Below are 27,737 nucleotides of genomic sequence, written 5' to 3' on the forward strand. Positions count from 1 at the left end.
TCTCCACCAGGGCGTTCTGATCTCCACCTCGATCATCACCATCCCACAGCACTGGGGTCGGTGCTTTGAAGTGCTAACTTCTTTTCCCCTCTCCTCCTGCCCAGAATTTGAACACCTCCACCAGCAACACCAACATGTCCACCAGCAACCGCTCGGACATCAACGAAGGGGTGGATAAGAAGGGGTCTGTGAAGGAGCACCTGGACTCTGTTGCAGGTGACAAGGAAGATAAGAAAAAGCGGAGCAAGGTTCCCCTGACGGATGGCAGCCCGGTGGTGGCTGTGCAACCCACAAAAGTCGAACAAGAGGAAGCCAAGCAGAAGACCCTGAGTGACAGCGAGAAGATCTTGGCCAAGAGGTTTAAGATCTATGAGGCATCACAGAAAGACATCATGCATATTTTGTCATCCTGGGACAGGGCTCAGGGCATTCTGCTGTCCCTTCTGAGCCAAGAGGAGGCGAGGCACCGAGCAGAAGACCAGCACCCGCCTCTCTCCAGCCGCAGGAGCCGGAAGGACAGAGAGAAGGAGCGCCAGGAGAGGCTGGAGAAGGAGCGGGTGGAGAGGGAGTGGCTGGAAAAACTGAAGGCTATCGAATCCAGGTTATCTGGGCTGGAACGGGAAGGTGCAGAATGGTCAGCCAAGGGCCAGGATGTTGGGGTGCCTTGCTTGGACATCCAGGTGCTGAGCGCAGAAGATGCTACAGGGAAGATCCTGGAGAGCGGCAAGCTGCCCACAGCAGAGGAGGTAAAGCCCCTCGGGACCCAAATGCTGAGGCTGCCATGGTCTGGGCCCTGGTGCTTTGTGTCCCACCAGGTGATGACAGCACAGAGCCTTGTCCCAGGCTTGTTCCACCATGGGTCCTCAGCAGCTACGTGGCTGGGGAGGTTCTCAGTGTCCCTCGTGTGGGTGGAAAGAGGGAGCACTCCCTGTTCAAGCATCTTGACTGTTCCAAGACTTTCCCGGTCTGGAAATCATTAAAAATGGTCCCAGGGAAGGGTGACTCGTGGTCATTGTTTCATTCAGTTGTGTTCTTCAAGGAAGGTATTTCTCTCTAGGTCCCACCTGTAGGTCCTGGCGATGCCTCCCCACCCCACCTCACTGGGCATAAAAAATCAGAGTACTCCATATAAAAACATTGCCAAAAATTCAGTCCAAAAGTTCAGTGCCCTTAGGGAAAGTGTGTGAGGATGAAGATGATGAAGGACAAACAGGGTTTTCTCTTATCTTTTAGATCCTGGATGGCCTGGGACTGGGTCCCTCGGGGCCTCCCATTCCTCCTACCACATTTTACTCGGTGATCCGCTACCCGGAGAAGCGGGTGGCCCCTGCAGGAGAAGCCCTCAAGCATTTCATCTTTGTTGTGCCAGAAGGTGCAGTGGGGGAAGAAGAAAAGAAGGAAACAGAAAGCCTCGTGGATGCTCCCATCGCACTCACCATGAAGGTGCCAGGGCAGGGGGCTGGGCTGGACGGGGTGCAGAGAGTGGGTGAGATGGAGAAGGACGGCTGCAGGAGGGCAGTGAGGGGCGATGGGGGCCCACGCCTGCAGGCACGGAATAACATTCCAAATAACGAACAAGGTTGGGCACGGAGAGGTTTCACAGGCAAAGCAAAGCCTGGCAAGGAAGACGAAGGCACTGGGTAGTTGTGAAACCAGTAGATGCTGGTTATTTATTTACTTTCTCCAGTGTTTGTCAACAAGCCTGTAGCTTTATTTCCAGGACGGGGATGTCTCGGGGCCGGTCTCACTTCTCTCTCCCTTTTCTTCCTTGGTGCTAAGACATCGGAGGAGCAGGTCACCCCCACCAGAGGCAGGTCGAGGAAGGAGAAGGCTGAGGGCAGCCGGGAGACTCTGAAGGACAAGCGGAGCTCTGGCCGGAGCAAGAAACATCTCCACGGGCCAGGCACGGGGGCACCACCACCACGTCCCCCTGAGGTGGACCAAAGCAGCGTGGACATGGGCCCACCTCCAGGGAAGCCCCTCAGGTGAGCCCCGAGAGCAGAAGGAGGTGGTGAGCCAGCTGGCTGTCCCACCAGACGGGTGGCCCTGGGACAGTGAGTCCCCAGCCCTCCTCCTGCTCTGGTTTTCTCGTTAACAACATCTTGAAGCATCTTCTTTATCCACCAGGCTGAGCAGCTGCCGGTGGATCGTGCCTGCCCGCGGCCAGGTTGAGCTGAAGGTACACTTCAGCTCCACGGTGCTGGGCCAGTTTGACCAGACTCTGCATTTTGAGATCCTGGGGACAAACCGGCTGCACCAGCTGCACTGCAGGGGCACCTGCCTGTACCCCACCATCAGCCAGGACCCACGGTAATGCTGCTCCGTGTGAGCCTCCTGCTCTGCCTCCCCCTGCCCCTGGAGCTGGGGCTGCCCATTGTGCCCCAGTGACCACTTCCCCATCACCTTGTGGCTCCTTCGGGACCCTCCAGACCACCCAGCCCCACGATGAGCTGGGTGCTGCCTGGTCACCCAAGCATCTCATCCCGTGCTGGGGCAGGGAACCCCAGCTGCTGCTGAGGGCTGTGGCTTCCTGGCCAGCTTTTCCAGTTAGAGCATCTCATCCTCCTGCTGTTTTCCTTGCCCAGGCTGGTGTTTCCTCACCGGAGGAAGAGCAAGGCAGATGCTGACATTGTTTTCAAGCAGTACATCATGAGCACAGGCGTATTCCACTTCGGGCCGCTGCTCTGTGGGAAGTCCAGAGACTGGTAGGTGCTCCCCAGCCGGCGGGGGGGCAGCCTGGTGCCCCCCTGCTCCCAGGGAGATGTGGGGCCAATAGGGCTGTGTGGGCAGTTCTGGAGGCACCCTGTGCCCTCCCTGCCCGTCTCAGACTCATCACTCAGGAAAATGAGCTTAATGGTGCTTTTTAAAGTGCATTGAGCTCTACAGGCAGACTGAACGAGCAATTATTCTGCGGATGGTGTTGGAAACCACTGATTGATCTGTAATGTAGTCAGGTTTTATGATTTGGCCTGTCAATGTGCGTGTGTGTGACCTGCAGAGGAAGGAAAATGGGATTTATGTTTTCCTGAAACTTACTGCTGGATAAGGTCTGCTTATAAAAAGTCATTGAAGCTGCTGGTGTGTGTCTATTTTTAACGTTACTCTTTTTTTTTTTTTCTTTAATGTTAGAAATGAAGTCCTTATTTTCATGGGAAGCCTGGAGATCTCGTGGTATTTCACAACTCAGGGGAATGAAATAAAAACTTTTATATATATATATATATATATTTTAAACAAACAAACAAACAAAAAGTGTGGGGGGGATCTTTAGCCAGCCTGAAGAATGGTCTCAGGTTTCTGCTTGCTGTTTAACCATTTAACTCCAAATGCTACTTCACACCTTAGGGAAGGGACACTTGTCAAATTTAGCACTCCTCTTGGGAAAGCATCCTTTCTTTTTCCTTCCTGAGACTTTGAGCAAACCCAAAGTCAGCTTGAGCAAAGCCAAAACACAAGGCAGTCTCGTGGATTTTCTGAATGAGAAAAGCTAAACTATTTTTAAAACCCCTTTGCAAAAGCATTTTTGAAACCCTGCAGGGAAGGAAACCTACCAAAGCAGTGGGGAAGGGGCCATGTGCCTGACTAGCTTTTATTTGTGCAGGAACACTTCAATTTACATTTTGCAAAATGTTCTTTCTTTAAGTGGCTTGTGCATCATCACACTTCTGGGATAGGGGCACCAGGTGAAGGCACAGACATGGAGGTGACAGAAAGCTGAGCCCACCACGCAATGTGCCCCTGAATGTGTTCCTTTCTCTTAGCCTGCTCGTTAGGTTATCCTGGTGAGGCTCCAGATAGCATCCTCCTGCCAGGACGCAGCGCTGGCCTCGATGGGTAGCAAAGACAATGACCCCAGCAGCTCTGCTGCAGCCTTCTCCCCTTCCACTGACAGGTACAAGGCACTGCACTATCCCAGCAACTGCGAGAAGATAACCATCCTCAACACCACCCCCTTGGAAGCAGAGGTGCATTTCTTCTTTGAGCACGACCTCAAAGCAGACACGTTCCTTTTGGACCCTCCCAGCATGATGCTGAAACCAAATGAGAAGCAGGTAGGGGATGGGCAGGCAGCGGTGGCAGCACCCAGTGACTGCTCCTCCTGCTCACCAGACCCTCTTCTCTGTCTTTTTTTGGGGGATGGGGGCTAGGAGCTGAGCCTTTGGGCGTACCCCACGTCAGCTGGCCTCATTGAAGACAACCTCGTGTGCTGCATTAAGGAGAACCCGGAGCCGGTGGTCTTCCCCTTGTGCTGCCAGGGGGTGCGGGTGGAGCTGGGGGTCAGCCCCAAGCAAGTGCACTTCGACAAGCTGCTGCTGCACAGGTCAGCCACCCCAGGGCCATCTGCCAGGAACAAGAGCAGTTTGGGCTCTCTGGCTGGCCATGTGCCTGCTTAGGATGGGGCTGGACCGACGTCTCTCCTCCCCCCAGCAATTCCCAGTCTCCAGCTCACCATTCCTCGCTGGCTTGGACATCCCGTGGTGGCCGCGAGCTCCGCAGTCCCCAGCAGTGCTGGGCGGTGGGCGTCCTGATGCACAGCAGAGCTGTGTGTGCCCCACTGCTCGTGTTAGCTGACTCCAGCTAGACATGCTGGAGAAGTCCCTGCTCCACGTGCTGTGGCCCTGAGCCACCCCGTGCCACTGCTTCATCAGTCTGTCTGTTCCCAGGGGAAGTGCCCGCTGGGTCAGCTCCAGCTCTCCAAACACCACAGCAGCCCCGTTGCCCTTCCCTATCTCCCTTCTGCTGGCTGCTCTCCCCCAGGACCTCACCTCTCAGGCTTGTCACATAGGGCAGCCACCCAACTGGTCCCACCCGTGGGGCTGCCCCAGGCTGCGTCCAGTCGCGGTGCTCGCCCAGCCGCCAGTGCTGAGCATCCCCATGTCCCTGCAGGCAGGACAGCAAGAAGCTGGTGCTGCGAAACAACACCCTGCTGCCCGCAGCCTGGAGGCTCAGTGGGCTGGAAAACCTCGGCGAGGACTTCTCAGTGTCGCAGGACGAAGGCGTGGTGGGGCCCCGCATGGAGCTGGAGGTGTACCTGCATTTCATGGCCACCAAGGCGCTGAGTGTGAAGAAGACCATCCGGCTGGAGGTGAGGGCACCCTGCTCTCCCTGCAGAGTGGGGCAAGGCTCGCCCACGGGTCCTGAGGGATGGAGGCAGTGCGGGGAGGGTACCCTGCAAAGAGGGCTGAAGGAGGGGGCTTTGCGAGCTTCCTTCTGCCTGTAATTTTGGGGTGGGCAGGTCCTTAGCAGCGAGGGGCTCCTGCTGAAGGACAGCTTTTTGGAAACCAGGTGACTGCTAGGATGCTCTTGCAGCATTGGGGAAGTAAATTGTGGAGTCAGGGAGGGATGTACCTGCAGACACAAGCTGTGCCCCTGATGCCTGCTGCCTCAAACTGCATTTGCAATGCATCCCTCAGCATCCCCATCCCAGATAACCGGGTGTTGTCCCCATGCAGTGTCAGCCTGGATCACGGGGCAGCATCCTGAGCCCATGCCACATGCACCTTGATGCTCTGCAGGGCTGAATGCTGTCACTTGGTTGTCCAGACGTTGGTGCATTCTCAGCACCCATCCTGAAGTCCACCTGTCGCTTTTAACATAGGGCAGCAAACTCTCACCCTGGGATTTTGTCCCCCGTGGCTGCCTTTCGGTGAGGATGCTGGGTGATTTAAGAGACTGGTAGTCCACAAAGCAGGGGAGGCCATGGTGGAGCCAGCCAGTAGAGACAAGGACCATAATGTCACCTACTGAAAGAAGAGAGGAGAATTGTCCAAGCAGTGTTTGTTTCTTGCTGCCTCAGGTTTCAGATGCAGAGAACGTCCTGGGGATTGTTCAGATTGAAAATATCCAGATCCACGCGGAAGCCTATGATGTTGCTCTGAGCATCACCATCCCTAAAGGTCAGTGGATGCACCCAAACCAACGTAGTCCAGGTGCCAGGCATTGCCTCGGCAGGCGTGCAACCAAAACACTTAGGCCAGGATCGGGAAGCATGCAAGCATGGCCATAAAGCACGTGTCCTCCACGCAGCGTGGTGTGAAGCACTACTGTCAGGGCACAGACAGCCTTGGGTCTCGTGCCCCAGCTTTGAAGTGTGTCACTTCACAGGCAGATTGATTTGGGTATGCTGAAATGTGCAAAAGCAGCTGGCACCTCCTGAAGGCGCAGCATAGCACGTAGTTGGTGGATCTGTGCTTGGAAGCAGGGAGATGGAAAGCAGGCTCGTTAGCTGCTGACCCCTGCAGATGCTCTCTAAGCAAGAGAAAGGGCAGCAGAGCAGCTAGGGAAAGATCCCTGGATGGGGAAAGCTGCTGAGGATTTTGTGATGTCTGAGAACTTTGTTTACGTACCTTGTCACTTGGTGCAGTCCCCGGCAGCTCTCAGATCTTCACCTCTCTCTGTGGGAACACTGCAGGTACAGATGGCAGCGTGGATTTTGGAGTCCTTAAGGTGCTGGATGATGCCAAGCAAGCACTGACCCTGAAGAACAAAGGGAAGTACGAGATTGCGTACAGGTGGGTCTCTGCTCTGGCTGCCTGCTCTGTCCTTGCGCAGTGCCACCCTCTGCCCAGCCCTGTGTCCCGGTCTGTCCAAGGCTGGAACCTTTTCCCATGCTGGCTTCCTCATAGTTTGGGTAAACACAAAATCCGGGCTCTCGTACCTCAAATATTTTAACAGAGAATGCAGCCACAAGCTGTTCTTTATGGCTCAGCAGGAACCAAGAGAAGAGGCTGAAATTTAAGCTCCCCGTACTGCTGAGATTGGTTCCCTTCATTTGAGGGTGTGCTCATTTCTCTTTATCAAAGTCTTTAAAGGAGGGAATGACAAAATCAGTGTTGAAGTGAGCTTACAGCACTCTTGTCTGTAGTCTGTGTCAAAATCTGGGATTTCCCAAGCAGAGATGGACCCTTTCATTTTTTTTTTTCCTTGAGGTCCTAAGCAAGGACCTAAGCAGCAAGCTGTGCTGCTGCCACCCAGTACCTCTAACCACAGAGGTCTTTGTTTCTTCCCTTTGTCCCCAGCTTCAAGATAGAAAATGCGGATACCAGCATCCCAGACTTGGCATCCCACTTCTCTATCCAGCCGCAGAGAGGGGTGCTGACCACCTCCGAGCGCCCCGTGCAGGTCCAGCTGCTTTTCCACCCCAGGGCAGAAATGAACATCGAGGACAAACCCATCCTGAAGTGCCAGGTGAGGTCCCTGAGCCATGGGGACACTTACCCAGGTGTTAGCAGGACGTCTGTCCTCTGGAAGGAAAGGTTTAGCTGGGAAACCCTCTCTAAGATGTACACAGCAAAGTCTTACAGAAGCTGTTGGAGATGTTTCTTAAGTAGAGCTGAAAATCCGTCTCTGGAGGAGGCATTGAAACAGCTGGATTTAAATAGGGGAGGTTGAAGGGGACATGGGGCATTAGGGGACAGCGGGGCTGGTCGCCTTGCTGCCTTACCAACCCCTCCCCTGGCTGCAGGTGATTGAGCCCAGCCTCTGCGAAGGAGGGGAGACCATCGCCATCATCCCCGTGCGGGTGTCCGCCAAAGCTCTGTTCAGCAAGTACAGCATCACCCCGGCCTCGTTCATCAGCTTCGGTGCCCTGGTCAATGGCACCAAGAAAACCTGCACCATCGCACTGGAGAACAGAGGCAGCCTCGACTTTAAGTTCCTCATCTACAAAGCAGACCAGGATGTGTCTGGGCTGACAAGGAAAAGGTGAGAGAAGAGCTGCAGCACCCTTCCCAGCCAGGACTGTGGGACGGTGTGTGACGAGCAGGCTGGGCACTGGATCCTGGTCCCTTTGTGAGCATGGGACCCAAAATGCCTCAGCATCCCCACGTGTAGGACAAAGCTGGTGGTACAGCTGATCTATCCCTGCCCCGTGGCAGCAGGAGGAACGTGAACCTTGAAGGCTTTCATCTATGGGGAGGAAGGTCAGCCCTTGGCCTTGGAGCATGGCCGGGGGAGCTCAGCACCATGGGTGTTTCTGCTTTTTTCCTCCAGTGCTCATCACAAGAAATCCATCCACTCCCAGGAGAATGAAAACGTAAGCAAGGTGATAACCTCTGCGAAGCAAAGCAAGCAGTCCCTGCAGAAGGAAGCAAACCCCTTCATGCAGGTGGGTGGCTCCTACTCCCCCAGCATGTGGCAGGGTCAGGGGGTTTGACTGCACCTAGGACGGGGCTCACAGCTGCGGTATGGGATGTTGTCTGTGTGTGCAGGTCCTTGGATCTCCATCCCCTACCGGCCACCAGAAGAGGCTCAGACCTGGAGCCCTTGGGACCTCTCCCTTCCCTGCCCTCTCACCAGGCCCCCTCTTTCCCCTCTCATCATTTCTCATGGTTGTTTCTGCTCTCCTGTTTATCCCTGGAGGCTGAAGGATCCTAGCTACTGCCTTCACCCTTTACACCCAAACTTCCTTCTCAGTGTCACCTGGGACAAGCCTGCACAACCTACTGGCTTGTTCACATCATCCTGGGGCTGCCTCTAGGCCATGGACAATCCCTTTTTGCCCATCTGGAGGCCAGGAGGTGGTACAGTCCTTGCTGGGGATGCCCAAGGCCAGGCTGCCAGCCCCCAGCCTCTCCCGGGACTCTTTCTGCAGGCTCGCTTCACCCTGGGCATGTTCACGGTGTACCCCGGCTTCGGCTCCATCCATCCTGGGGACAAGCAGATGATCACAGTGGATTGCCACGCAGAGACACTGGGGCCATGTGAGGAGCACCTCTCCATCGATATCAGCGACAGGGACCCCAGGGACAACCCCCTGGGCATCCCCTACACCCTGATGGCCGAGTCCTGCCTCCCAGGTACACCCACCCCCAGGCTCCCATGGCCAGACCTGCTGCTGCTGAGCACCCAGACCTCTTGAAAGGGCTGGAACCCCTCAGGGTTTTCAAGTGCACCAGTGGGAGAGGCTGGAATGGGTACATGGAAGGGCAAAGAGGAAGTAATGCCCTGTAAGACTGAGGGTGCCTGGGCTTCCGGGCAGAGTTTTGCAGTGACCTGGGCAGAAGGGGCTTATCAAGCCTTCTGTGAGGCCAACGTGGTCCAGCTAAACCCAGCAGGAAGCCTCCTCCATCTCAGCCCTCCCTCTTGGCTTCTCGCAGCGTTTGTGGCTGACGACATAGGGTCCATCTTTGAGGAGCATCGCATCTGCAGCAACACCAACCTCTGCCAGATCCTGCAGACCGTGCAGGACAGGGGTGTGTTCATCACAGACGAGAACAAGTTCATCTTCACCAGCGTCCTGGTTGGGCACCGGGCCACTGCTCGCTTCAAGATCCGCAACGTGGGCAAAGTCCCCTGCAACGTGGTCCTCTCCATCAGACCCATCTCCGGTAAGGTAAGAAATAGAAGCCAAGGTGATTGTTGTTCTCCTAAGGTAGGAGCCTGCCTCATTCTCCAGGTTCATCTCACCCTGTCTACTCCAGCAACGTGCAGATGAAGCCTATGGGGGAGAGCAGCAGCCCCAGGTGGCAGCTGGGTTGAACTCAGCATGTCTCAAGCAAGGTTTTGGCTTATTCCTCTGGATGTGTGGTGGGAGACCTGAACCCTTCTCTTGGAAGCACATTGGATGTGTCTGGGCTCAAAGGAGGCCATTTCAGCAGGCTCCCTGGTCTTTTCCATCTATTTAAAGGTCAATTCTAGATGTTTTGCAGGGTTTCCATGCAGTCACCCACCTCTCACATCAGCTGGGGTGGCTGCTAACATGCCAAGCACTCAGAGCAAGCTTTGGCCCTCCTGGGCTTTATGGTAGCTCCCTCTCCAAGGCCAGCACCACATTGGAGTCACCCCCTGAGACAGAAGGAGCCCGTCCTGTCCCCAGATCCCCACGACGTGCATCAGGCTACATCACACAGAAGGGTTTTTCCTCCTAACACCTCTCTGTGCGCTTCCCCCAGCCCAACATCCGTGTCAGTGATGTTTTTGAGGTGAACCCCATCCAGATGTGCGTGCCCAGCCACTCCCATGCCTTTGCTACGGTGACCTTCACTCCACAAACCATGCAGAGCTACCAGTGCACTTTCGAAGCTTCACTTGATGCCCAGACAAGGTAATGCACCCTGTGAGCTCGCAGGGGGACCTCTCTGCTTCTCCTCTGGCAGGATGTGGACCTGTCATCAGTCCTAGCTCTTGTAGGAGCCCTAGGAAGAAGAGTTAGCATTGGATCATGTAGTAACTACTAGGTAGAGGAGGGCAGAAGAATAAGAGTCATAGTTTAGCGTGTATTATTGGCTATGAAGTCTGCTCAGCGTTAGGTAGCCAACTGGAAGTTAGTGAATCAGAAAAACGTGGAGGTGCAGCTGCTGAGCTGGGGCTTTCCATGGCCAAAGGGCTGGATGAAGTGGTTTCTGTGCCAGGAAGCCACCGTACATTATCTCCTCCTTATTTATGTTCCAAGGAGATGACCGTATGTGATTAACCTAGGGTATGTCGTGGGATTCCATATTAAGGAACAACTGCAGCCCTTGTAAGAGGAGCTGGTTACTCGGCCCTGGAACCATGTTCAGGACATGGGAGGAGAGGGACAAGGGGGGCTGTGGGTGGCACCCCATTCATTGCCTGGCAAATGGAAAACAGGTTATTGCCACTCAGGTTATCCTCTCCTCTGTCCCTCCTGCAGCCCTGCAGCAATTAAAGCCCAAAGCCTGAAATTTGAAATCAGTGGAGAGGGGAATATGCCTCAGGTAACAGTCCTGCGCCCGGTCCTTCACAGTAAGGGAGGGAACCCTCTGCTCCTCTTCAAGAAGCTGCTGCTGGGTGACTCCGAAAAGCTCCCTCTGGTCCTTCATAACGCCGGCATCATACCCGTCCAGGTGAGGACCTGCTTGGGGAATGCACCCTCTGCTCTGGGAACAAGCCCTCCTCCCGTGGAGGAGGCGCCAGAAAACACGGCTGGGATGTGCTGCTACCCTGCGAGTCCCCTTCCCACCCCTCCCTGCTCGCATTTTGGTTCTCAGTGGCAATGTGTGGTGTCCTAGTTATGTTATGTTCTATCTGACCATGTTTTACTACATTTTAATTAAACTCAGTTGTCGTTTAATTCCATTCTGCTCATTACTTTTTAATACTCTGTCCTGTTTACTTATATTTTAACTATGTTCCATCACCTCTGACCACTTTTTCTGTCCTATTTTGCTTCCACTTCATGCTAAGAGTTGTGGTAAGCCAAGCAGCATGCAGGGTTCCTAGTGGTGGACCAGCAGCAGCTGGGTGGTGGTCCATCCACAGTCCTGTACCCTCACAGATGTGGTCATGCTGTGTTCCCTTTTCTCAGGTGACGATAGATCTGTTGGACGAAGAGGGAGTTTTCTTCCTGAGAGCCAGGCCAACCACACAGTGCATCTACCAGGCTGCAGGTATGGAGGAGGACTCTGCTGGAGAAGGTAAATGCATTAACTGTGAAATGTGGTTATCCACACGGGGAAGGGTGTGCCCTGCTTATGGTTTGGCCAAGCAGCAAGTATTAGAAACAGTTTCTTTCCTGGGGCTCTCTCTACCCCTAGCTTTTCACGTGGACTTTGCCCCACAGACTGCTCCTCCAGAATTTCTTCCTAGCGAGCTGTAGGATTTTTTTTTCTGCTCTTCTGGGCATGGCAGGACAAGCTGTGGGAAAGCCCTGGGGAACTATCAGCACTTCAATGGATCGTCCGAGGTCTTTGCTGCATGTGGGGAGTGCTACCAGCTTGAACGAAGGCAGCCCTTGATCCCACAGCCAGCCAACAGAAGCCGACAACACTATTTGACTCAGCTTAGGTATGGCAGGAGCTGGCTGGAGGCAGTTTGAGAGCCAGGTGTTACAAGAAGTTAAGACACTTCAGGATATGCATGGTGCCGTCATTGTCTTGTGAACATAGGAGGAACATCTAGAGCTGCTGGGGGGAGAACCTGTGCTTAGAGACAGCTAGGTTGCAGCCACTTATTCCTCTTACACCCTCTGGAGGTGTTTCCTCTGTGCAGCTGTGTCCCTGTCTCTCACCTCCATTGCTCTGCAGGGACGAAGCCCCACACTGCTTCCCTGGTCCTGCACCGTGGGGAATCAGCAGAGTTCGACGTGCTTTTCAAACCCAGCCTGCCCCAGCGCGTGGAAGGGAAGATCCACCTGTCTGTGGTGGACAACCCCTACGAAGAGACCAACATTCAGCTGGTGGGTGAAGGCTACGAGGATGACTTCACCATAGACAACATCCATGGACTCGTGGCAGACAGCGCTGAGGAGAGCACTGAGGGCGATCTGGAGGAGGATACAATTGAAGGTAAAAGAGGAGAGGCTACCAAGAGGGAATAAAGAATAGGAAAATACACGTTTTTGCTCGCCCTGGGCCAGTGTGGTGTGGCATAGCCTTAGTGGACAGATCCTGTCGCCTTCTGTAGCCTGCACAGCAGCCACACATGGGAACACAAGGGCCACAGGAGGCCTACTGGCCCATGGTGTCCTGTGGGGACAAAGACCACGTATGATCCCATGTCCTCTCCATAAGCAGTCCTGTGCTGTCACCCATCAGGCCTGGTGGTCTGTGAGCGTGCGTGCCATGGGCATGCTGCAATGCACGTCCCTCTGCACCACGTTTAGGGATGTGTCAGGGTGCATCTCTGAAGGACGGGTGTAGAACAGGGAAGTGCATCTCCCAGAGGCTTGGAGCTAGGAAGAGAGCTGGACATGCGTGTTCTGGGGGTGGATGGACCTGGCTGCACACTGACGTCCCTTGTGCTTCTTAACAGTTGCCAGAGCGGATCACATCCAGTTTGGGGACTGTCACATTGGGAAGCCCTACCAGGCCACCTTCACGATCACCAACCGCAGCCGGGCGGAGGCGATGCGGTTCGAGTGGCCGGCAGGCCCCCCGTTTCACTTCTCCCCCCAGGTGAGCTCAGGCAGTTCTGCATTTCCCACTACCCAAACACTGCCTGACATCTCCTGGGATCCACCAACGATTTTCCACATACTGGTGCCACGTTTCAGTGCCCCCAGCAGATGCAGACTCTGCTAGGCACGGAGCTTTGTTCAGGCAGGGCTCTCCACCCCACCAAAAAGGCTCCCTGCTATGGGAGGTGGTGTCCTCGCTGCCGGTCCTGCCCTTGCCGTGATTCCAGGTTGGTTGGCTCTCTGCTGTAGGTGGGACACCTCCACTCTGGCTGCACTAAGGACATCACAGTGACCTTGAAGTCAGACGTGGCAGTCACCTTCAGAAGGCAACCTGTGAGGTGTAAGGTGGCCAGGATCGCCTTCCAGCTGCCACCGGAGCAGGTCACCGACTGGGACGACCGCCTGCGCACTGTCAAGTGGGTGGATGCCACGAGGGGCCAGGCAGCCTCGTGGCCTGTCAAGAAGAAGGTAAGGAGCACGACAGCAAAAGCTCACCCAGCTTCCACAAAACTAGGTGCCCACGGCAGCAGGCCAACATCTCTGCTGGCTTAGCAGTTCCTGCTTCCTCCTGAAATGTGAGCCATCTGTGAGTTTTAACCAGCGGAGTGGTTTTGGGGAGAGATGGATTCACTGTGACCTGTTATGCTCACATGAGATGGGGAAGTCTGTTGGTGAGAGGTGTTTTAGTCACTTGTGAATGTTGGTCTCAGAAGTGTTGCAGCCCATGTTATGTGGGAGGTCACATTTTATTTTTATAACACCTTTCAGGGTGTTAATAACTCTTCATCCGATTCAGTGCCTTTTGTGCCAATGGAGAGTTAACCCCTCTGTGCTCTAGCTCTTGTTTGGAAGTGGAGAGTGACACTCTCTCTCTTCTGTGTGCACTGGCTAGCCCACTGGCACGTTTTGGGTAAGCTCTGTCTATGCTGCTAAGGTTTCTGTTGTGGTCTCTATATCATGTGGGATATCTCATAATGAGGCAGCCCCAGCAGCATGGGGCAGTCACATGGGAGTCCAGAGTATAGTCTCTGGAAGCTCTTGCTTTCCTATAATTAGTGATGAAGCACTCTTAATGTCTCTTCTTTGGTTTCTAAGCCCTTGTAAGACCACTAAACCATTTTTTTTTCCTCCAACCTTCTACCATCAGTAGCCAGAGATTTCCCTAGTAAATTCATTCCCATTCCAGGATGCCTGGACAGCTGCTGTACCACATGTGACATTTGGAAAGCACTTTCTAGATTTGCTCATTCTTGGGTTTCTCCATCCATGGAGTTCCATTAGGGAAGCTTAATCCCAATTTAGAGACCTGCCAGATTTATAGGGTGCCAGGAAAAAGGTCGCTCTACAGAATTAGAACGTGGGGACTGATAGCTGGTCATCATCCCCACCGGTGTGCTCACAGTCATCGTGGTGACTTCTCTGAGCAGCATGGAGGAACAAATGCCTTAGTGCTCAGCAGCAGGGTCAGATTTTGTCCTCCTTCCAGGGAAATAAATGGGAGCGGTCCTTCCTAACCCCTTTTGTGGTTGGTTTTGGAGGCCCAAAGGCTCTGTGCTCAGTCTGGCTTTCTGGGCTCTGCTCAGTGATTCCTCCCTGTCCTCTTTGGAGGTGATCGAGACAGACCCAGAACCAGCACACAGCCTCCTGGAGAGGAGCAGCCGCGAGGTGGAGCTTCACCTCAGCGCCGTCGTCGATTACGCCGAGTTCAAGCTGGATACGGACGCGATTCAGTTCAAGGAGACCTTGCTCTTCCAGACAAGGACATTCACGTGAGTGGTGGAGGTCAGGCAGGGAGCAGCCTTTGCCCAGGGCTGGCACAGCACCACACAGCCAGTACCTGCTTCCCCAGAGCCATGGTGGGCTTCAGTGGCCTCTGCTTTTCCTTCTACTCATGCTCCCGCGCCACCAGCCCCCAACATGCTCATTGCACAGCTGTTTCATAAACTCCTTCCAATTTCCATCAGGCTGCTGAGACTCAGAGGGGATGCTCCTGCCTGCGATGCCAGGGGAGGTGCCATTCTGCTGGGCCTTTCTGCTGGGAGCAACCATGGGTCTGCTTTCCTTGCATGTTGCCAGTCCTCACCTGCTCAAGGACAAGTTTGCTGTCAAAATGACGCCGACTTGAGATGTGAGGCTGGAGTAAAACCCCTTGGGTTAAGTTTCCCAGGCACCATGTCTGCACCTTCCTCTAAATTCTAAACTTGCAATTACTTTGTCCCTGACAGCCCAGGACAGCAGTGTAGACAAGGCTGGGGAAGAACACACTGCTCAGCACAAAGAAGGGTGCCAGGAGCCCACCTGGCAGTGCTACTTCTCTACTCCCTTCGGATTTATGGGGCTTTTTGTTTTCCTTCTGGCTTTCCAGTTTCCGGCTGTCCAACACAGGGAATGTGGCCCTGGATTACACCTGGATGGAGGATGTGGGGGATGAAAGGGCAGCGAGCCGAGCTGGGGAGCTGCTCCTCGCCACCCTGGAAGGTAAGGTACTGGCTCTGCGTGGCAGCTGGGGCTGCCCGGTGTGTTTTAGTCACCTGAATTAAACTGGACTTAATGCTGTCCCTAAGAGATGAGGCTGTCTGACATGAAATAGCACCCAGAAATTTTCTCAGGTGCTGTAACACACTGATCTCTATGGCTAGTTGACACAGGTTTGACCCAGACCAATTCTCCCAGTAGTTCCTGGAAATGTTTTGGAAGTAATTGCTGGCCAGAAACCATTCTGCAGATGTCTGCACCTAGCAACTCCATTCTGGAGATGGAGAGAGTTTAACCATGTGGAGTGAAGCAGCTGGCTTCAGTCCTGGGCTCATTTAATTTGCTAACAGGGACATAGCCTTCATCCGAGGCTGGAATCACTTCTATGGAGTGATGTTCGGTGTTGTGTTTTGATAAAAGCAATTCTCTGGTTCTGCTGGGCCTTTTCACTGTATTTGTCCTCTCCTACCCCCAATTCTCTCTGCTGTCTGTCCTCACTTCCACATCTATCCCCAAGACTTTCCAGGATTACAACTTGGCCAGCAGTAACACAGAAGCAAGATGACCTTGACCACTCTGTTCCTCAATGGGAGCCCTCCTGCTGAAAGCACAGGCTCAGGGACACGCCAAGAGCATCCCAGCTCTCCTCCCATCCACTTGCAGCAGGAGGAACAGCAGATTTCCTTCTTGGAAGAAGATGTCCTGCTAACCTCTTCCTTCCCACAGGGGATTTCCTCTCCTCCGCTTCTGGTGCCTCCGAGAAGCTCCAGCCCAGCCAGCGGGGCTGCTCTCCGGGGCACGACTCGCTCTCCCTGAGCTCGCCTCCAAGCACCATCCGTGCCACCCCGCTCTTCTCTGTCGAGCCCCGCAGTGGCACCATCCCTGCCGGCCAGGAGCAGCTCTTCCAGATGAAGTTCTCCCCGGTGTACATGGGGGACTTTGAGAGCTGCATGCTCTGCAGGTAGGAAGCGTCCAGGATCGCTAACTTGTTAACTCAGGCTACCCTGAGTCATGGTATTGCCTCTGACTGGAGGGTGGGAATGCAGAGCTGGGGACAGCAAGCCCCAGAGTCTGCAGAAACAACGAGCACTCCGGACCAACCAAAGATGACTGCCTGGCCTTGTAAAAGCAGATATGGAGACACTGGGAAATGGCATTTTATTTTTAATCTGGAGGGTTGCAAAATCTGAAATGAGAGATCCAGAAAGGCTGTCTAGGGGCCAGCTAACCCCTAGCTGTGCTTCTTGATGAGACAAACATGACCTCCTTCTCCATGCAGAAACTTGTATGCTGCTCTAGGCGCAGCTCTGTGTTTCTGCCATGTCAGCTTCGCAGTTCTGTTTGATAGTGCTTGCACTGAGAGAGGATGCAGCACAAGCAGCCAGCTGTACAGAAACTATAATACCAGTCCCTTTCTTCCTAGTATTCCCAACCTGAAGCCGAATCAGAAGGGCCCAGAAGTGGTTGTGAAGGGGAGAAGCCAGATGGCACATTGCCACTTTGAGCTGGAGGACTCCGACTACATCACTGCAAAAAGGCGCGGCCCCGAGCTGCAGGACCCGGAGGGGACAGCGCTGGGTCTCCACACAAGGGTGGTCGAGTTTGCAGCGATCGGTGTGTGTAGCAGGAACAGCAGGTAGGTGTGGGCATGGCTTCCCCTGTTGATGGTCTCCTGGTCACCCCCCTCAACCAAAGACCTCTCCAGCTCCCGTTCCAAGCCCATGGCACATCTGTACCATGTCTGTGACCTGCTGACATGTGGCTGGAACAAGCTGGTCAGTGGCCAAGACCAAGTGGTCAATTTTTTGTTCTCTTTGTCCTTTCCTTCAATAAGCACAGGTGGTAGTGTCTACTTGGTGTGGGTTGGTCTGGGAGGACCACACATAGCTTGTGTTACATGGCCATTCAACCTTTGTCCCTTTGAAGAGCATCCTCGGGACATTTGTGCTCCTTTGAGGCACCGGTCAACAGGGTCAGCAAAGGCTGCAACTACTACAGACAATATCACCTTCCAAAGGAGTCTTGCTGACCTTGATTTTACCTTGTTAATGTGCAAAAGTTTGGCTGTGTCCTTGCTAATTTCATTCTCAATGGCTGTTGTTGCCTGGGAGACAAACAGGGCTCCCAAAAAGCTGGTGTAACATTCGTCTTGCCGGCATTGTCTGCCTGTACACAACAACTGGATGTCATCCAGGACTGGCAGTGCCTGACATCTGCTGCAGGATGGAATTACTGACCTCCCAATGCCACCTTCAAAGTCTTTTTCACTTTGTGTGCCCAGGACCTTCATGGTTATGAACCCAACCAGTTCCGTGTACTCCTTCCAGTGGACTTGCCAAGACCCTGCAGCTCCACCAGGACAGACAGCTTTCTTCTGCCTCACAGAGAGAGGGCAGATCCAGCCAGGGAAGAAAGCAGAGGTGGGTGCAGAAAGAGAAGAAGGTGGATCCAGCACACCTGCACGCCAGCTTGGCACCAGCTGTGTCTGCACTCTCAGGATGTCCCACCTCACTGCAAGCTTGCTTTAGCCACGACCATGAGAAAACCTTTGAATACAGCACAAATAAGCTGGCAGATGAACCCGTTGTCACACTGTACCCCCCCTGCCATGCCTTTGGGCTGTAAGTGGCACAGTGACCTCTTTCTGAGTTGGCAGTGCGTAAGGTGGAGCTCTCTGGGGTTTCTCTATGGTGCAGCATGCACTTTCTTCCCTTACCCCTGCCAAGGGCAGCAACTTTCCTTCTTTCTCCCCAGATCAAGTTTGAATTCATCCCCCGGCATCTGGACATCACAGAGTCATTCTGGGTCTTTACGATCCCCGAGCAGAGCGTTTCAGTCCCGTTCCTGCTGGTGGGCAACACCACTGACCCGCTGGTGACTCTGGACAGGTCCCACCTGAACTTCCACTTGCTGTTAGTCGGTGAGCACCGTGGTTGTACCTTATACACTCAGATGTGTGCTGCCCCAGTCCTCCTGCTCCAGCAAGCTCTGAAAAGGAAGCTGGAAATGGGATCAGGCACTGGGGTGAGCAGATGAGCCGGCTCCTGGACCCGAGTGTATGAGGGAGAGGAAGGAGAAGGGAGGAAGACGTGGGTGTTTGGGGCATAGTGCCTGACTGGGGCTTCTAAGAGAGGATTTGGGGGTGATGATGGGGATCCCAGGGGGTCAGAAGCCCATGGTTCCCCTGGCCAGGAGCAGAGCATGCAGCAGTGGCCCAGCTGCCAAAAGGTTTGCAGCAGCTGCTCCATCCCTTCCCCAGGGCATAAGGTACACCAGACCATCTATATGATCAACAGCGAGAAGGAAGCCTTCAGCTTTGCCTTCAGAGAAAGCTCTCTCTTCTCAGAGGGATGCAACACCTCCGTGAATATAGAGCCTGTGGAAGGCTCCATCGCTCCCCTTTCAAGGTAACGAGGCAGCATCACGGGCTACCTGGCCAGGTTCCCTCTCCCACCTGCCAAACGTTGCATGCTTACATTGCTTTTGAGGCTTTCTCCCCTCTGTAGTCACCTGATGAGTTGCAGCAATAGCACACGTCCAGGTTGTTTCAGTCCTTCCCCCTGGGGACACCACGGGTCAGCACGTTTCTCTGTCTGATGGCTGTCTGGGTTTCGCTGGACTTCCAGGCCCCCTTCCTAGAGAAGTGTGAGCTTGGATCTTTTGTTTTTGATGACAAAAGCATGTTCTGGGGCTTCACCCATGTGATCCTGAGCCAGGGGCTGTGCAAGCAGTGCCATAAGCCACCAGCACACCTGCTGACCCACCAAGGATGTCCCTGTGCCCACTCACAGCCTGTTCCTGGTGTCAGGAGAGAGCTTTAGCTCCGGACAGCTTTGCTGTGGCTTAAAAGATGCTGAGTTGTGACTTGGCACAGGGTGTGTGATAAGAGAACACCCTGCACCAGTTACTGCTGTTGCACAGCTGCTCTCCCATGGGCCAGGCAGTAAAAAAGGTGTCAGAGATAGTGGACGGAGCAGAAAAAGGGTCTTCTCTCCCCAGGCTTCCCATTACAGTCTTCTTCACACCAACACTGGAAGGAGAGGTGGTCTTCAACCTCAAGTGTGATGTCAAGAGGAAGACGGAGCCCCTCTGCTTGAATATCAAGGCCAGCGGCTACAGCATGAGCGTGTCCGTCAGGTGTGAGGGCGGCGACGGCCGCAGCACCGAGCTCAGCACGCAGGAGGTCAACGTCATTGATTTTGAGGAGGTGAGCAGGGCATGGTTATCTTTGTTTAGGTGTATAAGCCGCTCTTGAAAGAGCCAGGCTGAGCCTTCGCAGTGGTCCTCAGCCCCAGAAGGCCCCAGGAGCACATGAGGAAGGAGCACGTGCTGTCGGCTGGTGCTCCACGCATCCTCGCCACTGTCTCCCTGCAGGTGCAGCTGAACGAGAGCACCAAGCGCGTCTTCAGCATCCGAAATAATGGAAAATTCGGCTTCAGCTTCTCGTGGGAGCTGAGCGGCCCTGCAGCCCGGGTGCAGCTCCTCACCCTCACCCCTCAGACGGGCAGTGTGCAGGCTGAGAGCAAAGTGGACACCCAGCTGGTTTTCCACCCGCAGAAAATGTGCTCCTTAAAGGATGTGGAGCTGACGCTGCAGGTGAGGCACCTGTGTTTGGTACGGGACCTTTGCTTTCCCCATGCACCAGCAGGAGCCATGACTCCCAAAAACCTTTCCCTCCCAGGCCACCTTCTGCTGTCCTTCGGCACCTGGCTTTCCTTATTGTCCCCCGTGCCCTTCCTCAGCCTCCTCTGTTGTCTGTGGTTGCAGTTCCCATCCCTGCAGCTGGCTCACGCTGTCTCTCTGCCCCCCAGATCAGCCAGGGTCCCACGTATACCTGTGTGCTCCTGGCCACCGTGGTAGTGCCCACCGTCCACTTCTCTGCCACCAGACTCAACTTTGGAGCCTGCTTTGTCTACCAGGCTGGGATGCCACCTGCCCGGCAGACCCTCGTCATCACGAACAAAGCAGACAAGGATGTCAGGTAGGCCTTCTCCACGTGCTCCTTCAGCCCTTGCTTAGTGTGTCCTGGCTCCACGTCCTTGCGACGAACAGGGCTGTTGGCCAAACAGGGGTTGGGCTGCATGAGGAGACAGGGTCTGGTGTCACAGGCAGGCTGAGCAGGCAGCACTGCTCTGCTCTGAGCTCCTGGGGCTGACCAAATGCCTGGCTGAGGTGTCCCGGGGAAGCCACAACAGCAGGGAGCTGGGTGCAGCCCGTGGACCCATCCCATCCTGCACGCTGAGCGTGACACCCTGCCTGGCAGCAGGAGCCCCCGTCTGTTTGTTGAGCTTTTCAGCTGCTTTACCCCAGAATGTCACGTTATCTTTATGTTCAAACGTGCTCCTCCCTCCTGGTGTGACACAGCAGGCTCCCTCGTGCCCAGCTGTGCTGGCTGTGAGGCTTCACTAAGCATTGCCCCGGGATGCCTTTGCCATTATTTACCTCTCCTTGGGGTGCCGGTCACACGAGGGACCAGGTCAGCCCATTTCCCGCTGCTGAGCACAAGGAGTCCTCGTGCCAGGATAACACACCCCGGGAGGGAGCAGCTGGGCCCTCCTGGCCTGAGAATGCAGTGAGAGGAGACGGGAGAGCCCCGAGCAGCCCCGATGTCTCCCGTGGAGCACACGCAGCCTTGTGACACCTCTGCTTCTCCTCCTGCTTTCCGCCAGCCTGAGCTGCCTGTTTGCTGGCACCGCGTACCTGGAGGTGGGCTGCCCAGCGTGCATCCTTCGCCCAGGAGGGGCCGTGGAGGTGCCCGTCACTTTCTATCCCAGGGAGGTTGCATCTTACCAGGAGCTCATCCCTTTTGAAATCAATGGCCTTTACCACCGGACTGTGGAGGTCCAAGGAAGGGGCACAGAAATGAAGGTGAGATGACATCCAAATCCAGAAGCTCGGGTTACAGCTCACCAGCGTGGCTCTCTCTCTCACTTCCCCATCCCTCTTCCCTCTCCCTGTTCTGCTTTTCTGTCATGAGGGGGTAGAAAACCTTTCCTCCTCCTTGCCTCAGGTTGATGTTGTGGAACCACAAGGAAAGGTGGTGAAGCTGGGCGCCCTCTCCATCGGGCAGACGGTGAAGAAGACTGTCACCATAGCAAACAACAGTCTCGCCCCACTCACTTTCAAGCTCAGTTTCAAGTCCTCTGTGCCAGAGCTGCAAGAACACGGGGTAAGGCTGCTCGAGGTGGGAGCTAGCATTAATTGCAGTTGTGTGCTGCGTTGGCTGCCTCCCGAGGGTGCTCGACCAGTAGATACCTGCGATGCCTCACCTGAGCGAGGTGTCCCAGCTCCCCTAGCAGCCAGCAGTGACAAGCAGACACAATTCCTCTAATTTGGTTCAAACACCTGTGTTTGGATGTGGCCGCGTATTTCAGATACGGGAAGGTAAGGGAGGCAAACCAGTCTTTGATGACCGAGAGTTACAGCTCTCTTGAGGTTCACACAGAATGACTCTGGAAGGTGCAGCCCTTGCTTGCCATGGCCAGAAGGATGTGTCACAGGAAAACACTTTTGGTGCACAAGGATGCATGCTGGGGAAGGGCTGGGGTTGGGGCAGCAGTGCTGGGGACAGAAAAGGAATGTATGTAAGCGGGACTGGAGGACTCTGCTCTGACTCTCGTGATGAAGGACCCACAGCTCGGTTGCCAGATGAAGCAGTTTCCACCCGTTTCTTTGCACAGGTTCTCTGCTTGCACCCCACCGGCGAACTGAATCTGAAGCCCAAGGGAGACACCTGCAGAGTGGAGGTGGTCTTCTCCCCAAAGCGCCGCATCCAGCCGTTCGCTGGGGAAGTGATGCTGGAGTGCAAGGGCCTGGCACGCTCCCTCTTCATGGTGCGGGGCTCCTGCCAGGGCATCCACGTCAGCTTGGACCAGGAACACCTCAGCTTCGGGGCGGTGCTGCAGCAGAGCCACACGTCGCAGCGCATCACCATGCAGAACACGGGCGACATAGGAGTCAAGTAACGCAACCCCCTGCTCCATCTGAGCGCTGGGAGCTTGGGAGAGGGTTGGGTGCTGCTGTAGCTTGCCCAGACAGTTCTCCTCTGCTTTTTTCGTCACACTGGAGAGCCGTGCAGCTGCGATTGTGCAGCCAGGCCCTGGCAGTTAGCAGGGATACACCCAAATATTTTATAGATGGGTGCAAGCTCAGTCCTGCTCAGCTTGAAACCTTGCCATGCCTGAGATCCTGCAGAGAAGCTTGCAGGAGGTTTGGAGCAGCACATTGCATCCACAGCCTCCCCGTCGCTAATCCTTCCTTTTGTCTTTGTGCTTTCCTTGGCAAGGTTTAAGTGGGACGTCAAGAGCTTCAAGCCTGATTTCTCCATCAGCCCCACGAAGGGGTACATCTCCCCAGGAATGGACGTCCCCTTTGTCGTCAGCTTCCACCCCTCAAAGCCAAGCCTCGCTATCCAGTACGAGGGGCTGCAGTGCTCCATCCAGGGCAGCGAGCCACTCCGGCTTACACTGGCAGGGTGCTGCCTGGAGACCCCTGTGAGCAAAGAGGTAACAGCAGCAGAGCCAGGACAGGGACTGGAGGCCCCTCACCTGCTCCCTGTTTCTTTCTCCCCTCCTTGGGAAGCCACAGCCCCGCCACTCAGCATGCAAAAGAGTCGTTCCTCTCCCATCTGCTGAGAACAAGTAGCTTGATTGACCCCAAAGCCTGTGGTCTGAATGGACATTTTGCATATAACTTTTCCTAAAATGCTTCTTGCTGTGCTCCAGAGCCTGGTATAGAGCCAGTCTGAGTCCTTTACAACTCTCCCAGCCCCTCAGGCAGCACAGGACCCCCTTCCAGCTGTGGCTGATAGCCCAGACTGCCTGCCCCCCAGCTCCCACCCCAGCTCCAAGCTTCTGCCTCTTCCTCTGAGCCCTTTGCCAGCGGGTGAGCAGGTGCCAGCCCCATGGCAGTGAAAGGATCCTGCTGTACAACCTGGCCCCCTCTGTGCTCCTCCGTTGCAGACGCTGACATTTGCATGTGACGTGCGCGAGACACACAGCCAGACTGTCCTCCTGTCCAACCCGAGCAACGAGGCCTGCACCGTGAAGCCTGTCATTGAGGGCGAACACTGGAAAGGGCCTGAATTTTTCCACCTAGAGGCCAACGAACAAAACAAGCCCTACAAGATCACCTACAACCCCCTAACCATGAGCTCCGACAAAAAGAAGCACCAGGTATGTGACGGGCCAGCATGCTGACCCTTGTAGCATGACCCCCAGAGCTCACCCTGCTTTGGGCAGGAGGTTGGGCAAGATGTTCTCCTCCAAACCTGGGTTATGATCAACTTATCCTATGATCCTCAGTTGGAAGCTGGGTTTCTGGGTGGCTAAAGGCCAGGCACAGAAGAGCTAATCTGAAAAGCCAGGTTATCTGAAGGCCCAGGAAATGAGATTTGTTCTGTTCAGCTCCTGGTCCCTGCCCGTGCAGCCCAGGGGGGCTCAGAGCCCTCCATGCTCAACCCTGTGGGCTGCACGAGCTCCCCAAGCCCTGGGCAGCTCTGTGCTGCTGGCCCTGCCGTGGCTCGGGGTCTTTTTGCAACAAGGGGGGCAAAGCTGTGCTGCCAGTCTGAGAGCAGTCTGTCGGGTGGGATCCTGCCCAGGGCCTCTCTTGACATCACCTTCAGTAATGTGGGGGCTTTGGAAGGAGCCTTTCCTAAGGCTGAATGGATGGGGCTGATTTTGCCCTCCATTTCCATGGGCACTGTTTCTGAGACAAGTCCTTAGAGCAAGGGGCTCAGCTGAGAGTGGCTCTGGGGAGCTGGAGGTGCCTGTCAGCCCCCTGCCCTGCTCCAGCTGACCTTACAGCAAGGCAGAATTTGAGCCAGAGCAAGAATGGAGGCCAGAGATCTCCAGGTTCAGTCTCCAGGGCACCAAGCAGATCTGTTCCCTGTAGGGTTACATGTGCTCAGTATCTCTTTAATGGTTGATATTCACATTTAAAGCCCTGCTGCAGGGGTCCTGCAGATTTTGGCTGCCCTAGGGGCAGAGGAGATGCCACAGAGGGCATGTGGTGGTGACTTGGTGGCACCCGAGAGGAGTGCTGTGCATGAGCCCACTCTGGTTGGTGGGACCTTGCCGTGCTAGCGCATGGGCTCTTGGCAATAATTCTGGGGCTAGTCCCAACACTGTCAGTGGGGTAGTCAAGCTTAGCAATGCCCTGTGCTCGTGCCAGCCTGCATGGGGACAGTGACACCACCTCCACCTGCACCAGCCACTGGGCTGTGGTCACAGCTCCACTGCCTGCATCACTCAGTGCTGCTCGAGTCGCAGGGACCTGCAATGGTCTGGGGGTGCTTGAGAGCCAATAGCTGTTCTGGCCAGAAAGCAAGAGAGCTCACCCCATCCCGTTCTTCATTTCTAGGGCTCCATCTTCTTCCCCTTGCCAGACGGGACGGGTTTGCACTACCTCCTGCAGGGGACTGCTGAGGGCCCGAAGTGTTCAGGGACCATTGTCCGGGAGGTACCGTGCAGGACCTCCTACACTGAGCTCATCCCCGTCTCCAACTGGCTGAGTAGACCACAGAGGTGAGTCGTGCCCCGAAGCCTCATCCCATCAGCAGTCCCTGCAGCGCCTGGGAGCTCCTTCCAGCAAGCTTCTCCTTGGCCACTTGTGGCCATGGGTGCCTCTGCTTGGTGCAGGGAGAAGGAGAGGGGCTGTGGCATTCCCCCCATATCCTACAGGAGTCCTTCCCGCTGACCTTCCTCACCTCCTCCTCACCCCCAGGTTCCTCGTGGTGACGGACATACTCAAACCAGAGAACCTGGAGAGCGGTTCCATGCTGCGTGGGCTGGAGTACATTGACGTGCCTGGCTCCGACAAGAAGGACTACAAGCTCACCTTCCTCTCCTACAAGGAGGGCGTCTTTAACACAATGGTAAACACGGACACCAGGCTGCAGGGTCCTTCGAGGGGCTCTTTGGGGTCCTTCGAGGGGCTCTTTGGGGTCCTTCGAGGGGCTCTTTGGGGTCCTTCGAGGGGCTCTTTGGGGTCCTTCGAGGGGCTCTTTGCTCCCTGAGAAGCCCTGCGCCTGTTTTCACACCTCCATGCACCAAACGTGGGGCTGTAGGTCCCGGGTGGCTGCCGAACAGCAGGCACCTCCGCCTTGCACTGTCGCTCAGTGCGGGTCCCCTTGAGGGCTGCGTAGCACTGGTGGGTCAGGACCTTGGTGAGGGGGAAGCGGTTGGAGAACACGAAGTGGAAATGCCTTGAGCTCCTCCCAGGTGGCTGCTGTGGCTGTTGTGGAGGCAGGGTGCTGAGCTGCAGGGCTCTGCAGGCCGGCCTAGCACAGCTGGGGGGGGTTTATCTGCAAAACAACCGGCATTTCCCTTTTTTTCTCCAATCCAGGTGACCTTCCTCAACGAGGCGACCGAGGAGTACTTGTTTTACATGATCACTTTCAAGGCCACGGCTCCGGGACCCGTCGGCACCGTCGAAGTGAGCGCTGCTGTGCGGCAGAGCGTGTCTTCTGCCGTCAGGGTGGACAACCCGCTGGCCGTCCCAGTGGTGTTCGACGTCGATTGCAAAGTGCCCGACGTCAGCGTCCCCCCACACTTCACTGTGCCTGCCCAGGCAGAGGTAGGTGCCCAGCCCACCCAGCTGCTCCCCGCGGCCCTTCTGGGAGTGAAACGGGGCTGCTCTCTGAGGGTGGCAACTCCCACCACTAATATGAAGGGAAAGAAGCGTGTGAGAGTGTCTCCGGTGGAAAATGCCCTGCACTGATGCTCTTTGCAACCCTTGTGATGTGCAAAACCAGGAGCTGGTGTCCCTCAGGTCATCCTGTGAGCGTGACTGCCCTGTGCCCCCTCAGGGCCAGCCCTCGTGCAGGGTCACTGGGGTCTCCTGTGTCCTCATGAGCACTGTGCTCGATGGATGGGATGGGTCAGGCCACGTAGCTGTCCTGAGAACTGCTGGAAACACTGCAAAGACAAGAATATCACTCTAATAGCACTGAAACACGAGTGTGGATGTATGGAGGTGGGCTGGTTTCCCAAGAAAGCCGCTGGGGCAGCCCTGAAGGTCACTGTATGTGCCAGCCTGTCCTCTCCAACTCAAAGTTGGCAGTGTGCTGCACTGGGGACCGGGTGTGTGAGCACAGCAAGGGCATGGCTGCTAAGGCCTGCTAAAGCAGGAGCCACGGTGAGGGGCTGGCTGTTAGTTGTGCCCCTTGGGAGCCACCTGCACTGCCTCCCAGCACGGCCTGAGCACACCCGGGGCTGCTTTCCCCCATCCTCTGCCTGACCCCATGGTGCCTTCGACCCTCCCAGGCTGACCTTGTCTTCGATTACCGGCCCCTGAAGGTGGGCGAGAGCAGCGGGCGCCTGACGCTCCACAGCAGCGACTTGGGCTCGTGCCACTACGAGCTGAGCCTGAAAGCCACTGCCAGCAAGCCGGAGAAGCCGCTCTACTTCTGCACCACGCTGGGCTCTAACCAGACCCTCACCGCCAAAGTCATGAACTACAGCCGCCAGAAGGCAGACTACGTCCTCCAGGTGAGCCCGGCACGCTCTGGCTGGAGGGAGGGAGCCCGGCTGGTCTCCTTGCAGACCCCCCTCCTGCCCTTTATTGTCCCACGGTGCCTGGACTCCCACATCGCTGCTGGAGCCGGGGATTTTGGTCCCCCGGGGCTTAGCTCTAGGGCTGTCCCTTTGGGGCATGTTTGGGCAGACCTTATGGGTGGTCAGCAGGGGCATGGTGAGGGAACTGGGGGGTCAGGGGCAGGAAAGGGAAAGCGTGATGCAGGGGGGAACCTTGGTTTGTTTGTTTCCTGCTGTTCCTGTTCTCATCTCCCAAGCTCTGCTTTTGTGACCCCCTCTCCATCTCTTCTGTCCCCCACGCAGACCGACTGCCCCGACTTCCAGACGGAGAAAACCATCAACATGCCCCCAGCCTGCGCGGGGGGCTCGGAGGTGTGCGTGGAGGTGACCTACGAGCCCTGCCAGCTGGGCGAGTCCCGGGCCACCCTGCGGCTCTCAGGTCCCCCGGGGGGCGAGTACAGCATCCCGCTCTTCGGCCTGGCCCTGCCACCCAAGCCGCAGGGCCCCTTCCCCATCAAGGCCGGCAGCAGCGCCTCCATCCCCTTCAAGAACGTCTTCCTCCAGCCCACGGCCTTCACCTACAGCGTGGAGAACCCGGCCTTCGCCGTCCGGGCCACCGGGACCTTGCGCCCCAAGAAGACCATCTTCATGGCCGTCTCCTTCGAGGGCAGCCCGGGCGGCGGCAGGACCCCCGTCACCAGCCGCCTGGTGGTCTCCTGCCCCCGGGCGGCCGGCGTGGGGCCGGGGGTCTCGTGGGTGTACTACCTGCGGGGCCTCCCCACGGACAAGTGACCGGGGGCCTCCACGGGGATGGAGCTGATTGTGGGGGGGCACCGCGGCTAACGGGGGGTCCCGGCAAATTGGGGGGA

At 55.8% G+C, this 27,737-nt stretch overlaps 1 protein-coding gene across 13 annotated transcripts in view; it reads left to right on the plus strand.

The window, feature by feature from the left end:
• The window catches only part of HYDIN (HYDIN axonemal central pair apparatus protein), a 127,215-nt gene extending 99,484 nt beyond the window's left edge, over positions 1 to 27,731 (plus strand). For 10 of the 13 annotated variants that reach the window (XM_035336922.1, XM_035336927.1, XM_035336931.1 and 7 more), the window contains 41 exons: positions 105 to 746; positions 1,234 to 1,443; positions 1,780 to 1,985; positions 2,128 to 2,310; positions 2,586 to 2,705; positions 3,893 to 4,052; positions 4,149 to 4,321; positions 4,888 to 5,086; positions 5,798 to 5,897; positions 6,413 to 6,512; positions 7,020 to 7,188; positions 7,466 to 7,704; positions 7,993 to 8,107; positions 8,594 to 8,798; positions 9,099 to 9,334; positions 9,894 to 10,045; positions 10,616 to 10,808; positions 11,270 to 11,378; positions 11,988 to 12,248; positions 12,715 to 12,857; positions 13,109 to 13,327; positions 14,468 to 14,628; positions 15,225 to 15,337; positions 16,061 to 16,295; positions 16,758 to 16,970; positions 17,616 to 17,754; positions 18,089 to 18,254; positions 18,594 to 18,741; positions 19,334 to 19,541; positions 19,709 to 19,930; positions 20,146 to 20,315; positions 21,004 to 21,202; positions 21,345 to 21,503; positions 22,015 to 22,295; positions 22,620 to 22,839; positions 23,296 to 23,508; positions 24,695 to 24,858; positions 25,058 to 25,208; positions 25,679 to 25,909; positions 26,599 to 26,823; positions 27,172 to 27,731. In XM_035336922.1, the coding sequence (XP_035192813.1) occupies positions 105 to 746; positions 1,234 to 1,443; positions 1,780 to 1,985; positions 2,128 to 2,310; positions 2,586 to 2,705; positions 3,893 to 4,052; positions 4,149 to 4,321; positions 4,888 to 5,086; positions 5,798 to 5,897; positions 6,413 to 6,512; positions 7,020 to 7,188; positions 7,466 to 7,704; positions 7,993 to 8,107; positions 8,594 to 8,798; positions 9,099 to 9,334; positions 9,894 to 10,045; positions 10,616 to 10,808; positions 11,270 to 11,378; positions 11,988 to 12,248; positions 12,715 to 12,857; positions 13,109 to 13,327; positions 14,468 to 14,628; positions 15,225 to 15,337; positions 16,061 to 16,295; positions 16,758 to 16,970; positions 17,616 to 17,754; positions 18,089 to 18,254; positions 18,594 to 18,741; positions 19,334 to 19,541; positions 19,709 to 19,930; positions 20,146 to 20,315; positions 21,004 to 21,202; positions 21,345 to 21,503; positions 22,015 to 22,295; positions 22,620 to 22,839; positions 23,296 to 23,508; positions 24,695 to 24,858; positions 25,058 to 25,208; positions 25,679 to 25,909; positions 26,599 to 26,823; positions 27,172 to 27,660 (8,241 nt within the window). In that variant the 3' untranslated portion in view covers positions 27,661 to 27,731. Of the gene's footprint in view, positions 1 to 104; positions 747 to 1,233; positions 1,444 to 1,779; positions 1,986 to 2,127; positions 2,311 to 2,585; positions 2,706 to 3,892; positions 4,053 to 4,148; positions 4,322 to 4,887; positions 5,087 to 5,797; positions 5,898 to 6,412; positions 6,513 to 7,019; positions 7,189 to 7,465; positions 7,705 to 7,992; positions 8,108 to 8,593; positions 8,799 to 9,098; positions 9,335 to 9,893; positions 10,046 to 10,615; positions 10,809 to 11,269; positions 11,379 to 11,987; positions 12,249 to 12,714; positions 12,858 to 13,108; positions 13,328 to 14,467; positions 14,629 to 15,224; positions 15,338 to 16,060; positions 16,296 to 16,757; positions 16,971 to 17,615; positions 17,755 to 18,088; positions 18,255 to 18,593; positions 18,742 to 18,840; positions 19,213 to 19,333; positions 19,542 to 19,708; positions 19,931 to 20,145; positions 20,316 to 21,003; positions 21,203 to 21,344; positions 21,504 to 22,014; positions 22,296 to 22,619; positions 22,840 to 23,295; positions 23,509 to 24,694; positions 24,859 to 25,057; positions 25,209 to 25,678; positions 25,910 to 26,598; positions 26,824 to 27,171 lie in introns of those variants that run through there. The other 3 variants (XM_035336930.1, XM_035336929.1, XM_035336935.1) reach the window with 3 other exon arrangements.
• The last annotated feature ends 6 nt before the right edge of the window (positions 27,732 to 27,737 follow it).

The sequence above is a fragment of the Oxyura jamaicensis genome, chromosome 11, assembly GCF_011077185.1.
Source record: "Oxyura jamaicensis isolate SHBP4307 breed ruddy duck chromosome 11, BPBGC_Ojam_1.0, whole genome shotgun sequence".
NCBI classification, from domain to species: domain Eukaryota; kingdom Metazoa; phylum Chordata; class Aves; order Anseriformes; family Anatidae; genus Oxyura; species Oxyura jamaicensis.